At 56.6% G+C, this 14,726-nt stretch overlaps 4 protein-coding genes across 4 annotated transcripts; all 4 read right to left on the bottom strand.

Moving 5' to 3' along the window:
* Positions 1–65: 65 nt before the first annotated feature.
* Positions 66–1,934, bottom strand: N657DRAFT_631667 (Metallo-dependent phosphatase; the record flags this gene model as incomplete). Its single annotated transcript, XM_062791079.1, has 3 exons — positions 66–923; positions 981–1,850; positions 1,920–1,934. 3 exons carry the CDS (start codon positions 1,932–1,934, stop codon positions 66–68), a joined length of 1,743 nt encoding a protein of 580 aa, XP_062651732.1.
* A 1,431-nt stretch (positions 1,935–3,365) lies between these two features.
* On the bottom strand, positions 3,366–7,862 carry N657DRAFT_566363 (uncharacterized protein; the record flags this gene model as incomplete). The annotated part of the gene is made up of 2 exons (XM_062788422.1): positions 3,366–7,012; positions 7,106–7,862. 2 exons carry the CDS (start codon positions 7,860–7,862, stop codon positions 3,366–3,368), a joined length of 4,404 nt encoding a protein of 1,467 aa, XP_062651731.1.
* A 2,496-nt stretch (positions 7,863–10,358) lies between these two features.
* On the bottom strand, positions 10,359–11,616 carry N657DRAFT_236316 (uncharacterized protein). Its single transcript, XM_062786353.1, has 3 exons — positions 11,218–11,616; positions 10,708–11,088; positions 10,359–10,568 (listed from the first exon to the last, which is right to left on the bottom strand). Exons 1-2 carry the CDS (start codon positions 11,432–11,434, stop codon positions 10,742–10,744), a joined length of 564 nt encoding a protein of 187 aa, XP_062651730.1. The 5' UTR covers positions 11,435–11,616; the 3' UTR covers positions 10,359–10,568; positions 10,708–10,741.
* A 1,322-nt stretch (positions 11,617–12,938) lies between these two features.
* Positions 12,939–14,674, bottom strand: N657DRAFT_642030 (uncharacterized protein). The gene is made up of 2 exons (XM_062792264.1): positions 14,374–14,674; positions 12,939–14,133 (listed from the first exon to the last, which is right to left on the bottom strand). The coding sequence occupies exons 1-2, from the start codon at positions 14,522–14,524 to the stop codon at positions 13,355–13,357; spliced, it is 930 nt and encodes a 309-aa protein (XP_062651729.1). The 5' UTR covers positions 14,525–14,674; the 3' UTR covers positions 12,939–13,354.
* Positions 14,675–14,726: the final 52 nt, after the last annotated feature.

Here is a 14,726-nt window from a genome sequence, read left to right as displayed (position 1 = left end):
GGTCCAAACACATAGAAGTTTTGTGAGCAACACAGCTCCGCTCTACTTTCGTTCCGTGGCGTTTCTCACTCTTCCATCGGCGCCCTCACTTTGCCCGCATCGACAAGTATCAACTCATCGATGCGCTTGTTCACATCCGGCCCGTACTCGACCCGCTTCCAAGTCGTGATGCGCGCCTCGTTCATATCGAAATCGAAGATGCGGATTTTGCGGTGAAAGCCGCCGTATCCCGCGTAGCCGCCGAACCCAGTGGCCCCGGCGTAGCACATCCAGAGGGCAGGGTTCCCTTCTTCGTGGTGCGACAGACCACAATACTCGTTCACGTGGTCGCTAGAAAGCAAGTCAATTGAGGCCTCGACGGGCGAAACGGCCATTTTAGGGGACGGAGATACGTACTGCCCGCAGCTAACCATGACGACGCCCTCGTCGACCAGGGCATCATAGAAACCGGAATTGTAAGCCGGCGCCGTGCTCGGCTCCTTCCACTCTCCCACTAACGTCAGGTTCGGTAGCACGTACTCCGGGATGGGAATGTGGATAAAGGCGACGTCCATGTGGTGGTGGGTGTACTCCTTGTGCTTCTTCTTGAGGTCCTGGGCGGTGGTGCGGAACCAGTCAATCTGGTTCTTCTTAATCCAATCGTAGCCCTTGAATTGGCGCTCGTTGGGCGAGTACGAGTGCGTGTCGAGCAGGTAGACCGTGATGGCCGAGTGGCCGGAGCCGCCGCGGGCCAGGATTTCGATGTAGTAGTTGCCTACCCCGTCGACATCTGCGGGGCCGGCTTTGGAGAGCGAGTAGGGGAGGGTCTCAATCAAGTCCATTTGTGCTGCGCGGGACATGGAACCCTCGTCGTCGTGGTTCCCGAATATGGAGACATAGGGGATCTTGTGCTTGATGAGCAGTTGTGCGTATTTGAAGATGGCCTGGAAACGGTTAGTACGATACTTCATCAAGAAATGTGTACAGTGCTCCCCACTCACGGACTGTGTATCCGGCGCAGTATCCCCATTAACTTGGTCTCCGCTGAGGACTACTAAATCTGGCCTCTCCTCCTCCAGAATCTTGATGACGAATTCGAGCGTCCTGGGGTCGGCTTCGCAGTTGCCGCCGTTCCAATCCTCGGGCAGCGCATCCCTGCACTGTCCAACTCCCGTGCTCAAATGCAGGTCGGCCAACTGCATGATCTTGAACCTGCCGTTATCCCTAATCTTCGGCACCGGCTTGTATGGCTCCTGTGCTTCGCCCCTCCGCACCGTGACATGAGCCCCCGGGACCCCCGACCCGATATCCAAAAGCATCGCGGTCCCCGTTATCTCCCACCCGGGCCTCGCCTCGACGGCATCATCGCCAAATAGCACGTCCACGGCGGTCACGGCACTCTTCGAGTCGCTCACGCCGCGCTTATTACTCCTCTTGATCCACAAGCCGCCCGGCCTGGCCTCCCACTTCTCCTCCTCCTTCTCCTTGTCCCTCCGGTTGTGGCTGTTCTTCCCCGCAGCGACATCCGGGTTCAAACGCCCGACGGTGACGTCGATTACCACCTTATCCCCCGGCGTCAGCTCCTCCTCGCGCTTGCGCTGGACGTGCAGGTAGGCGGACGAGAACAGGGTCTTGCGCAGGTACAGGTCCTTGTCGATGCGGTGCCACAGGGCCGAGTCGAGCTTGCACGACGAGAAGAGGTTGAGGGTGGAACATTTGGTGAGGGTGATGTCGGTGATGACGGAGCCGGCGTGGTGGGTTGGGAGGTACTCGTGCAGGGCGTCGGGGAGGACGCGGAAGTTGCGGTCGAGGAAGAAGATGACGATCAGTGTGAAGAGGGCGGCGGTGGCAGTCTGCACTATTGTGCGCACCTGGAAGCACCCAAAGCGTGTTAGATTGGGTATTGTATTTATCTGATTTCTCGGCGTGGAAAGGCTTACAATGCGTCGCGTCATGACGGCGGACTCGAGATGTAAGGACAACGGTCGCGAGGGTCGGTGGCCCTTCTCGTGGAATTCGCCGGGAATCTACCGCCCGGCGTTCCTTCCTTGTCTAGCCGACGTCGTGCAATACGGAAGACGGGTATCCTGTGTCGCGTAGCGTCTTTTTGATTCCCGTGTCCGCCGTGTCTACCTGAACCGGAAAGAAGATGGTCTGCAAGAAGGGAAAACAGGGGCGTTCTCGACTTTGGTGAACAAGGAGTGGACGGATCGCGACTGAAGGCCCATTTTAGACCATCGGCGACAACTTTGCTGATACTGCCGATTCGTCTGCGTGGCGGCTCCAAATGTTGTCTGTCTGCCTGTTGCGGTGCAACTGGTGATAGGGGCTTTCGGGAGCAAGGGTCCACGTACTGTAAATTGTGGCGGCCTTTGCCTGATGGGGGCAAAGCGGATGGGTCGGATCTGAGGCCCACATGCGACCCCCAATCCGGGGAAGCGGCCCCGCCAAGACCTAGTGTAGGCTCTCGGAACGGGAGGGACTTCAAGTTGACAAGGGCATGCTGCACCCTAATTTCTGTAAGAGAGACTTCCATCTGTTAGGGTTTATGTCCTCATACGGTATCACTACCCGTCCACATACATCCAAGCCGCCGGGAAGTTATCGACTGCCAAGTGGCGCAGGATCTACGAGTACGCGCCGCCGCCAACCCCGGGGTATACACGTTACACAGTATCAAGGCATCACCAGAAGAGCAGACCCGACTCGAGACCCTAACACTGCTGCGGTGCCGCGCAATCTTTCATCTCATTCATCACTCATGCTATGTGCATACATTCCATCCTTCTTGTCCCATTCATATGCCCGGCTGGAAAACGACCAGTGGGGGTATCTCTCGGATGCTCAGTCGCTCAGTCGCTCAATCCAACCTGAAAAACGCAAAATGCGCACCAATCATCCGGATCAACGCCAGCCATTGCAGTCCTCATAACCCAACCGAAGCATCCGGCTCCCATTCCCCGATTTCCAATCCCCATGACCGTGTATTATCATCCTCCTCTCATGGCCACCCATCGTCCAGGCTCGCTGGGATACGATCAAAATCAAGAAATAAAAGAAATATGCGAAAATTACACCCTTCCCGCTTGCGTTCCAGTCGACTTGGGGGGTGGTTGAAGCAAAGTTGCGAGACGACTGCTAGAGCCGTCCCCGTTGTATTACCGGCTCGCGCCTCGATGTGGTAAATGCAATCATCCCCGAAATAATACCCTTGAGCTCGCGCCCTCCTGGTCTTTGTATGGTGCAATGTCGTGTCTGCTTGTTTGCACATGCCGTTCTTGGATCGTCTCGTCCGCGTCATGCTATTTGTAAGAAAAAAGAAAGACGTATCCAGTCGAGAATATCGCCCGAAGAATCGAGGCTGGTTAAAATATTGTCGGTTCGTGTCAGATACTCGCAACCCTCGCCCTCCCATCCGGGATCCGCGCATGGCAAACCATCAACTTCAGACTCGTCCCCCATTCCTCACATTCCGCAAGCAGCGCCTTGTCCCGCCAGATACTGGTTCTTGAAGACAAACCAGTCCCCGGCGCCGCGGCGCTCTCGTAGCAGCGGCTGTACCACCACCGTCCGACCTTGGCCACTGACTGCGCGATACTCTCGTCCGCAACCGGCCCTTCGTCGTTGATCATCTCCGGCAGGCTGCGCTCGTCCTTCTTGAGTTTGAATCTCTCCCGAGCGGCACCAGTTGAGCTTCTATTCCCGCCGCCGTTGCTTGCCTCGCTGCTCCCAGACGATCGAGCGATAGTACTAGCCACCGGTACACCGACGCGGCATGTCTTGATGTCGGTGAAGCCCCTTCTGCCGATCAGACGAAGAATGAGATCCGACGCCGGTGCGAGGCTAGTATCCGGCGCGTGGGCGTGAATGCGTTCCTTGACACGCCGCACAGCACGGCGACAGCGATTGCCCATGTTGTTCAGGTCCACGTCGAGGATTGACAGTTCGAGGTAACCTCCCGGTTTGAGCACTCGTCGCGCCTCAGAAATAATGGTGCGGTAGTGCCCCTCTGGGGCCGCGGCTGGGAAGCGGAACACGACAGCCGTAAAGCTTTGCGCGCCGAAGGGGAACTTCGCTGTGTGGGAGACGTACTGGACCTGGTGATGATTGGGAGGCCGGAGCGGGAAGGACGACTCGTTTTGGTGTTCTGCAGGAAAAGGAGCGCGCGGTGAGAGATTGAAAAATGCAGCGGCCGGGTACGTCTCGGCGGCGTAAAAGGACCAGTCATCGTTGCCCAAGCCATCGATAACCAGAATTGATGGCCTCTTGAGCGACCCAACATCCGAGACCAATTCATCCCGGACGGGGCTGAAGAGAACATGACCAAAGGTAAGCCACTTGCTGACCGTCATGGAGCCCACTCGGAGGTTGACCTGGGACACAGGCGAGCTGTCTTCTGAGCATTGGGTGCTGCCGCTGGCGTTGGATTGGCGGACCTGGAGTGCAGACGAAGAGCTGTTTCGCTGCGCAGATACCGGCTCTTCGGCTTGCTTCGCCTGACTGCATGGACGTTCGACCATGAGTACCGAGTTCTCCGGTGTTGGATCGCAATCAAGCATTCGCCTGACTTCCAGGGCAATGTCCGAGCCGCGGACGCTCAGCGACTGATGTTCCATGCCTGACCGCAGAGCTTGAACCAGGCTCTGCAGCGGAGGAGGACTAATCGTTGGCGATTCCAATGCCGGTTCGATCCACTTCGCATTTGGGTGCGCCTCGAGCCGCAGCGGCTTCGGCCAGGATGGTCCTCGTGACGTGGACAGCCTAATGGTGTCGTCCCCAAGCAGGTCGTTGTATTCGTCCCATATCTCGTCTTCCGAAAGCGGAGCACTCGGTGACGGCACGATGGCAGTTGCGTCAACAAAACTCAGAAGACCCCCAGAGCTGCTGGAGGATGTTGTCGTGCATTGGGAGTCCTTGCGGGGAGAGAACGAAAGGAATTCCTGTCCGGGCTGGTTGGATGTCGGCGGTAACAACCTTGGCACACCATAGATCAGTGCCGACAAGTTAGAATCATTTACTACCGCCGAGTCCTCGTCAATCGGTTCTGGTGTGGACGGTTGTGGAGGGCTGGGGCCCTTTGCTACGGAATCCTCGTCCTTGAGATCAGGCCTCGCCGGCGGCATCTGTACGCTAAGCCGATGGAATGGCCTGGAGAAGCTCTTTGGCGAGATCTGCTCGGCTCTGGCGCTAACAACCTTGGGAATGCGGCCAACCTGCGGCAGTCGGCTCGGGCGAGTCAGGGGTAGAGACCCGGCTCGCTGGGCAGGGACTGGCTCAGTCTTGGTCTCCAAGCCCGACGTGGCAGGCAGGCGGATCGGGATCGTCGTATCACAATTCGGGTTTTGTGGCGCCCCATATTCGTTTTCCAGAGACTTGGCCGCCTGTTCCGTCACCGATGGTCTCCTGTAGTCCCCTTCCTCAACCAGAGGGACCTCAGGGGTCGTTACGGCGATACCCCTGGCTTCACGAAGGACCTCCTCCAAATCCACCGGGTCAACATCCTCCTGCTCAGATGAATCCATCAACGTGTAGAACGCTACTGGTTTCTTTTGCGCAGGTTGGACCGTGGCTGCAACCGTTGTGGTCGTCTCGTTCTTCTTCTCGACCGGGGTCTGACTCTGGGAACGACCGAAGAAGTTCCACTTCCTTGGCGACCGGGCTCGCCTTATAAGCTTCCTTGGCCCAGAAACGGTCGCTGCTGGGGCCGACTTTTGAATAGCGACAGCCTGTTCCGCCAAAGGAATCAAGACGGAGTCGTCTGACAGGATGCTGGCGTCTAGGCTGGTCGTCGAAGGTGACATAACCTGGGGACGTGTGACGATCGGCTTCGGCAACCTTGGGGGCTCCTGCTCGCCAGACTTCAGTCGTTGCATGGACCTTCTGAGGGCCAAGGTAGGCTTCATGGTAAGGGCCTCCGAATCACTGCTCTCGGACGGTCGACGGCTGGACAGTGATAGGGTTTGCGTCGCTCCTCGTGGGAACGGTGACGGCCAAAGAGACTTTCGAGGCACTTCGCGAGACGATAGCGAGATTTGGGAGCTGTTGCGAGACTCAATGCTGGGTCGCCTCAAAGTAGAGCTCTGGTTGCTCTCGGTGCGCGTGAGCTCCGAACTGGCGTTCTTGTTTTCGATGACTTCGCCACCAGCAATGATGACCGGGGCCATCCTTTCCATCAAGAACGGATCGTGAGACAGGTTGCCGAAGCTCTCCTGCGAAGACATGGTCCCCGGGATCACACGTGTCGGGTTGTTGATGCTGTTGCTTCGACGACGCACTGAGCCCAGTTTTCCGTAACCTTCGTGGCCTGTCCCGGCTGCTGGTCCTTTTCTCGCCGGCCTGTCTTTTTTCTCCTGCTGACCGGGCTCGGGAACCGTCTTTGTTCGTCGTCCAAAGAGGGGGAACCGGGTTTTGAAGCCCGACACGCTGGGGCTTGGTGTTCGAATGAGCCTTACGGATTCTTGTTTGGATGAACTCGCCACACTGTCGGTAGCGGAACGCTGGGGCTTCGGCTGTTCCGTTGGAGCCATTGGGCCGGCCAGCCGACTGGCCGGGCCAGCAACCAAAAGACCGCTCTGCCGCCTTTCCGGCAAGGACGTAGATGACAGGTTGCTCTGAATGACAGGGATAGAATGACCGAATTGGGCTTGCAAGTCGGCCGTGCCGTCACGGCTAGGCCGCACCGGCGGCGTTGGCTTGGGCGAGGCGGCAAGACGGGTGGGTTGCATATGTCGAGGCCGAGAATAAGAGGTAGGTTTCACCACTGGCGGCGCTACTACTTGTGGCGGGCTCGGCGGACGCTGCGAAGACCCCTTTATTTTTCTCTTGTCCTTCGTGTTGACGCCGGCTCGGACTGTCGAGTTGGAGGACGACGAAGTGGACAGTTCCTTCACAGCTGAGAGGCCTTGAGGATCGGCGCCAACTTCATCGGACGTGCTCCCACCTCTCCTTCGGGCGAGTGGAGGCCGGGTCAGGGCCTGGTCGACTTGTCGAATCCTGGAGCCGGGAAGGGGTATCCGTATCGGGGCCACCAACCCTGGAGATTGCGACGAAATAGAGGTGGGTGTGGTGTCACGGCTGTATGGGCCCGGTCCTGGCGATCCCGACCATCTCGTGGATGGGCTGCCACTGAAAGCGCTGACCTGGCTGCTGGTACCAGAGAATAGGGGCGTCGGCGGAGGGAGATCGTGCGTTGCAATTCGGTGAGGGAAGTTGAGACTCGGGCTCTCGGGTCGATGAGGCACCTGGACATCGCGGTACCTGTCTAGCTCGGGGTATATCGTCACTGCTTGGGCCTTTGTCATGGGAATTTCGATTTGCTGCGCGACTCGAACTTCCAGAGGGCTCTGGGTTAACTCCCGATCCAGATGAAGAGGGTCCAGAGGGGTCGGGGCACGAGGATAAGAGTCGGACGAGTGTGTCCCGGTCGAGCCATTCCGTGAATCGACACGAGTGCTGCTTGTGTCCTGCGATAGCCCTGAGCGTTTTCGCCTAAGTGTGTTTCGAGGCTTCAAGCTGGGAGCCGGAAGCCTGCTGCTCGTGACCGGGGCCGGTGCCGACAAGGGCTTGCCATCTGGCCCTCCGGAGACCAAACCACTCGCATTACCAATGGAACTCCGCAACCGGGGCTGTTGAACGAAACGAGGCTGCTCTGACTGGCTGCCGGACGGTCGGCGATGAGTTGGTGCTGACGGTAATCGGCTAGACGGGGTCGGTTGCGGAATGGTCCTCGAATGTTGGTGATTCGCTTCGTCTCTGCTAGAGGCGGCCGACCCCGCGTGCAACTTGGCCTTTTCCCGTGAGGTTTCCGGGCCCTCCCGCGGGTCCTTGGGCTTGGTACTGCCGGACCAGCCAAAGGTCTGCGCTCCCGCCCTCCTAGAAGCCATTGTGTTTCTGTCTGCTTGCGATAAAGGATGTGCCGACCATAATCATTGATATTCATAACCTACAACCATCGGAGGCAGTGTAGGAAGTAACACAACCGTATTACTATGGTAGAAGTCAGCCGGCACACAATACGGGGTGGTGGGAAAGAAAGGAGGCAACCTTAGGCGGCCCTGGGAGGAGTTGGGACCGTCCTGGATCCAACTGATCACCAGGTAGCAAAGCCGCTACGATGTGCCTCAGGGGCTATGTATAGATCTCCAAAGATCTCTCGGCTCTACAAGGTCGGCAAGGACCAGGAGGTGAGGTAGTAGGTCGTCCTAGTCAGCAGCCTGGTGGTCCAGCCCCTGGGTGAGGACTCTCGGCCTCTTCGATCCCCGTTCAGCACCAGGGAAGGGGCAAAAGCAGGACAACTCTGACGAGCCGCGCAGAGTCAAAAAAAGAGCAACAACTCCAAAACACGAGAGCACCCGAGAATGGTGCGAGTCTCCCGGACCACAAATTAACTATAGAACATGACCCTAAGAAGCCAAGAGAAGGTGGAGGGGTCGCCCGCGGGAGGACGTGTGGTGCAAGACCATACACGCGGGTGAGAGGGTGGGGGACGGCAAGAAGCGCTGGCGCTGTCGTGGGCCTGCTCGAATCTGACCTCCCCTGGTATCGCTCAGCAATGGCAGGGAGTTGAAGAAGTGGGAGAAGATGGATATGTGATGGAAATCGTAGCAATGCGAGGCGAGGCACAGTAAGTTTTGTCTCCTGATATTGTTACTGAACGGCGGAAGAACGCTTGAAAGAGTGTCGAACTGAGAGGAAGGATGGGAAAGGGGTCGGAGAGGAAAAGACGTATCAGCATATCAACGGGTCAGCGAAAAGATACATTTGAAGTTCTCTGGAGACTCCCAGGAGGATCGAGGGAGATTTTGCAAGTACACTTGTATCTGCTTCCCACAGTCGAGATGAGTGGCGTAGTAATGCTCGCCTGTGGCCAAGCAGCGACCAGAGCAGACGAGGTTCGAGGCAAAGTCATGTGGGCTTGGTGCAAGAGAACATGACAGGGGGACGCAGGTCGATTGGGCGGGAAGATGCAGGTCCATCCACTGACTCACCCACGGAAAATGCGATGCGGGAAGCAGGACAGCGGCGGAAAGCCACTGACAGACGAGGCGATCCATGAGGTGCAATGCAGGAAAGCTGCGGACGGTTCGAGGCAACCAACGGCAGGAGCGAAGGGGTGCAAGTCTATAGTGGAGACGGGACAAGCGCGGTGGAGCCCGGGAACAAGCCCTGAGCCTCAGGTCCTGTCGCTTCCTGCAGGGCGGCTAAGGTACTCTCCACCAACAGTTTACTGGAGCTGCGCCGCCATGCGCGCGACAGCCCTGGATGCTGCATGAGGAACATGCCCTATGAGGGCAGAGAAGGCGGATTTTGCGGTACCATTGGGCAGCACACCTCGATTCCTGGGCTCACCCGGGACAACTGCTTTTGGCACCCTCAAAGTGACGAGACTATTCACTCTTTCGCTGTGATTTCCGGACTCCATTGTCGGCCGTCCTGCAATTCAGGTATAAGGTAAGGTATTGGAACGGGTGAAAACCCAACAAACGGAGGAAGGACTCTGATAGTGGATTCCGCTCTGTTGTTGTGACCCAGGGTCGACATGTATACGAACAAACGCTGAAGGCATATAGCGTTTGCCACTTCATGCCGAGCTCGGGCGGCACCGACGGGAGTTCGGACGGCGCAAGCGGGGCGTGTCTCGGGCCTCATTGCGGGCCTCATTGCGGGGTTCGAACTCCCGTCCTCCGGAGCTTCATGCCATCGCTGCTTCCACATTCTCAAAGTCAAAATATCCATCGGCTCCTTGGAGAGTGACAACCCAAGGTACTAAACGTGAAGGTAGGTGAACAGTAAGGCGCCATAATGGAAACTGACATGATACCTTAAGGCCTTTCGCTGCCATCGACCTTTTGCAACTCGTGCTTCGTGTCCAACACTGGACCGGCAATGGACCTGAAAGCCTGGTAGTGGCGGTTTCGGCTCATCCATGACGGCGATCCCGCAAGTACTGGGAGATTCCCCTCCAGGAAGGATGGCCACACTGGGCCCGAAACTGCTTATCATTGGATTTGTACATACTTCTGTCCCTGAACCTGTTCACTACCTCCACTGCAGCATCAAGGCTTATTACGAGCAATCCTCTCCGTCTCTCTCTCTCGGCAGCTTTGGTTCGATAACAATAGAGTCCTGTTGACATCAGGAGCCCTCGCGACCTGTCCTGCGCGGATACGAACTGAAGTCCTCAGGCTTCTCGGAAATACACAACATAAAATGAATACCTATCGTATCGGCTTGTGTTGCTGAGCGTTAACTTCTCGCTTGTGTCGCCATGCCGTAAACCCGCCCAACCGACCACCACCTCAACGTGCTTGACAAGCCGCCGGGACTATTGTTGTGATTTGCCAGCCATTCAACTGTTGCCCCGCGCAAAGCAGCTAAAGTCATTGGCATTATCTCATTGGTCAACATATTTGATTTTCTGACCAATTGACGTGCTCCGTTTATCCAGTGGGCTAAATAAGGCCTTCCTGACCGGCTCCTTTTCACACTGAATTCAGCCTTCGTACTCCGTAGATAATAATGGAGACACGGCAAGTTCTCTTCTTGCCCTTGGACCTGCTCGACACCATCTTCTGATCACTATGATCTTGCTGCATGCATGCATGTCTCACTTAGACACGCGAACCATCTGCAGGACGACGCTGAGGTGCAAATGGGAGGGTGTGCTGCCGAGCTTGCTCCGACAGGGCGACCGACGAGCTGGGGAGTAGGAAAAGTTGAGCTACACACCAATCGAAGCGGGGTTACCAACTACACGAACGAGCTACTGCAGGTCCTTGGAATGTGTCGTCGTCATCACCGGTCGAAGAATGAAAGATTTCACCGTGGGAGCTGAACAGCGATGAGTTGGCATGCTGTCGAGCACAGGGCAAGGCGGATTTATGGGATGGATATGCAGGAGCATGGTCGCAGCTGGGCGATGTGCTGCCGGTGAGCGACACCGATCGACCGGATTCCTGCAGAACCGGCTTGTTGGGTCGCCGCCAAACTGTGGCAAGCGCAGTGCGTTTAAGGCAACCTGCATACTCCGCCACAGCCCGGGTCGTTGGATCGGTCGTGGGGTCGGTCGTGAATGACTTCGAAGTCGCTGAGGCTGGTGACGTGGCCCAACTAAAACGATCCACCGTCAATGGCTGCCTCTTCAAATTTTGCCATCGTGAGGTAGAGATGCGCGCCGATTGCGCCATGCCCTGACAGCAATTTGGAGATAGAGATCACTGAAGTGGTAGGTTCACGTACAAACAGAAGTTCCAGTGTTCTTGACACTCGCTGTTCGGATGTTCATGGCTTCAAGTCTGCAACAAGCCGTCAATCCCAAATCCATGTCAAAAGCCCCGCGTTCCCGCCAAGCCCGGAGCGACAGAATGATACCCTTGTCATACAAGGAATCTTTGCCAGTCTCATTGGTGGGGCGGGGCACGAAGAAGACCGCCAGGATCTGACTTCTTTTTAACATACTGTGATAACTATGGCGAGATGGTGTTCTAACATCAAGAAATCATAGGTATCCGATTCGTTCCTTCACGTTTAACTTGTTTGGATCATGCCGTCTCGCTTTGCATTTGGAGGCTCGATATTCCTTCAAGGTTGGCGTTCATCCCAACAACATCCAACAATCACCACTCAACCAGCTTGTCTGATCCAGCTTTCCAACAACAACTCTGCATGCAACGTTATGTTAGAATCGTCCAGTAAGGTAATGCGTGTGCTGGCGTAGTATTGCCACGGCGAACAACCAACGCATAGTCGCGTGCCGTAGCTCCAACAAAACTTTTGCTTCCCTATTCATGCTCAACAATCTACCAAGCTGGTCTTCACGAGCTCAGCCGACCTGGCTCTCTCTGCCAACTTACCTTGCCGTTGCTGACTTGTCCAGATATGGCGGCCCTCATGCGTGCGTTTCAAAACCGGTCCTTCCCTGTCAAGGAACGGAATCAATGGGAACTCTGTCTCGACCCCTATTCCTTGCCCGCAACCGTCCCCACGAATCATCACAGGAAATCATCCATGCCTTTACCATGTACATGTCATTGATGTAAGCGGACGCCCCGTCCCGTTCAGTATGGTGATTATCCCATGGACCGTGCCGCCCAGTGTCCGGTCTCCGTAAGACACGGCAAGCCGAGGGTCATTGGCCTGGCATCTGTCTTGTGACCTAATGACTTGCTTACTGAGGAAATAAAGATCCAGTGACCTCAGCTCCATGCAGGAATGGTTCAAGTCAACTCTTTGGGTGAGATGAATGCCTTGGCCTATTGGCATTCTTGATGACACCCACCCCCTCGTAGTCCGGAGGATCAAGATCAGAAATGGCACGTATGGACAAGGAGGCTTGACACAGTCGTGTTATTTGCTGTGGCCGGCCAAACCCCTCACCTCCGTTATGCAGTGTCGGTGCTCCAATCCAGTCAAGACACAGACCACCACACCCCACCCTTACAGCGTCCACGGTCCAGCTGCAGGGTTGTCCAGTCAGCGTAACCAAAGGCGGTCCCCGCCAAAAGCAGCCACCGTCCCCTTGCAAGTAGTGGGATGAGGCTGTAATGGTACGCTTCGTCCTGCAGCTCGGCTTTCTGGGGTCGCTCTGTGCGAAAACCCATCACAGCTGGATGTGACCGAAGAGTCCATACCACCTGTTCTGCGTTCTCCTTGGCGAGCTCATCAACATGGACTTCCTTGATCATCATGCCGATCGAAGTCGAAGGCTAATGTTGCCCTTGCTCAACAAGCAGGTGAACTCGGCAAGAAACGTGTAGAATCAGATCCACGGTCTGTTTTCATCTCCGCTCAACCACGGCGTCTTCAGTGGGAAGCGGAATCTGGGTTCAAGTGCCGTTCCAGACCTGCCTGCTCTGGTTGTACCATCCTGTCACACTCTTGAGATAGGAAAAGCAAACATTGGCAACAGATATACCAAGCAAGACAGAGAAGCCAGACCACCACGTCGCACTAGACATCATTATTTCTTCACCTAAATTCATTTCCGCTTTTTTGCCTACCCCTTGTTCCATCAAAAAGAGAGCACTTCAGCCCTTCCAAGTCTGGCCCGGGGTATGATATGGCTACAATATGTAAAAATCCCGTCTTCCCCCCTTATTTTTGACCGAATACACCTAGGTTATCTCCCTACCCTCCGCCCATCAAAAAGTTCTTGTGCACTGATCAGTCGGCAAATAAAATCGAACAACGCGACGACATAAGAGAGATAGGCCAAATAAATCCTACGGAAGGCAGGCCCAAAGGGCGAAACAGAGAGGTGAGTAACTGGCCAGCTGGAAGGCTCATCCGCAGCCGCCCTGAAGACCTCAAAGTCACCAGCGAAAACCCGTAACCCAACAAGGAGCAAATCCGCCAAAGATGAACTGCCTACCTTCCCTCAAGAAGGAGCAGCAGCAGCAAACCTCTTTGCCCTCGCCTCCATCTTGGCCTTCTCCGCCGGGTCGATAGGACCCTTGCTGACGCCGCTGCCCTTGCTCTCTCCCTTCTGCACCCTCCCACCACCACTACCTTGCCTCCTCCCACCCTGCTTACCCCTTCCACCCTTCTGCTGCTGCTGCTGAGGATGATTCCTCCCCGCACCAGCACCACGATTGCTCCTCTTGCTAGCTCGGCCGCCATCCTCCTCCTTGGTCCCGGCAGCAACAGCAGTGGCCGCACCCTCGCCCTCCCCAGCAGCCCGACCGCGCTTGCGAGGCCGATCCGGCAGCGCGCTGTCCAGCGCCGAGACCTGGTCATTAGCCACGCCGAAACGCGCGGCGCGCGCGGCCTTCCTTGCCTCCTCGGACTGCTCATCGGCCGTGACGCCGAAGCGGGCGGCGCGTGCGGCGCGCTTCTCGGCTTCTGTCTTCGGGTTGGTTGGCGCGAGGTTCTGACTGAAGGCTGATTTGGCTGCTGCCGCTGCTTCTTCTCCAGCGGCGGCGGCGGTTGTGGTGGCGGCGGCACCTTCCGTGGTTGACCTGTCGCTGTCGCCACCGGCGGCCTTAGGTGCTTCGGTCGTGGTGGTTGTTGCCGCGTCTGTTTTGGGCTCTGCAGGCGCGTCCTCGGCCTTCTCGGCGGCGGGAGCAGGAGCAGCGGGCACAGGTTTTTCGCTTACGGGAGCGGGCAGGTCATCGTCCTCGTAGTCAATCTCGTCTTCGGCGGGCGGGTTGGAGGAGTCTAGCGACAAAGTGCAGAGTTAGCAAGGCAGTTTTCATTTGGTCAGCTTCAATTGAAGGGTCCAGTTTGGTTGGATGGATGCGCGTCGCGCAATGCTCCATGAGGGATTCGATCGCCAGCTCAGAAGAAAGTTGAGTTCATTCATGGAAAGCTGTCGCGACAGAAGGACCCAGCGTAACAACTGCGCACCGCTGCCGCGCCCTGGGGGCGTTTCGGCCAAGCAAAGAATAGGATACTCACCGGCCTGCGACTCCGCGCTCTCAGCCGCCTTCTGCTTGTCGTTCTCGGTAAGACGGGCAATGAGATCCGCCTTGTTGCCGGTGTGAGGAAGGCCCCGCTCTGCAAGTAACTTCTTAAGCTCTGGGACTTTCATGGAATTATAGTCGGCCATGGCGAGAATGCTTGCGCTCAGTGGCGGCGCTGAGTTTTGAACAAAAAGGGATTGGAGTTGTGCGAATCGTGTCTGTCGAAACGCTTTGGGGAATGCCAGAATGTAATCAAGTAGAGCTTGTCGTCAACTATGAAGGTAGCGATTGATGAGGTCGAGGGTTTCCTGCTTTAGAGGGAGAGGGATGATCGCGCACGGAAAGACG

Source organism: Parathielavia appendiculata (genome assembly GCF_033297405.1).
Source record: "Parathielavia appendiculata strain CBS 731.68 unplaced genomic scaffold N657scaffold_2, whole genome shotgun sequence".
Lineage (NCBI taxonomy): Eukaryota > Fungi > Ascomycota > Sordariomycetes > Sordariales > Chaetomiaceae > Parathielavia > Parathielavia appendiculata.
This window is presented reverse-complemented; position numbering and strand designations above follow the sequence as displayed.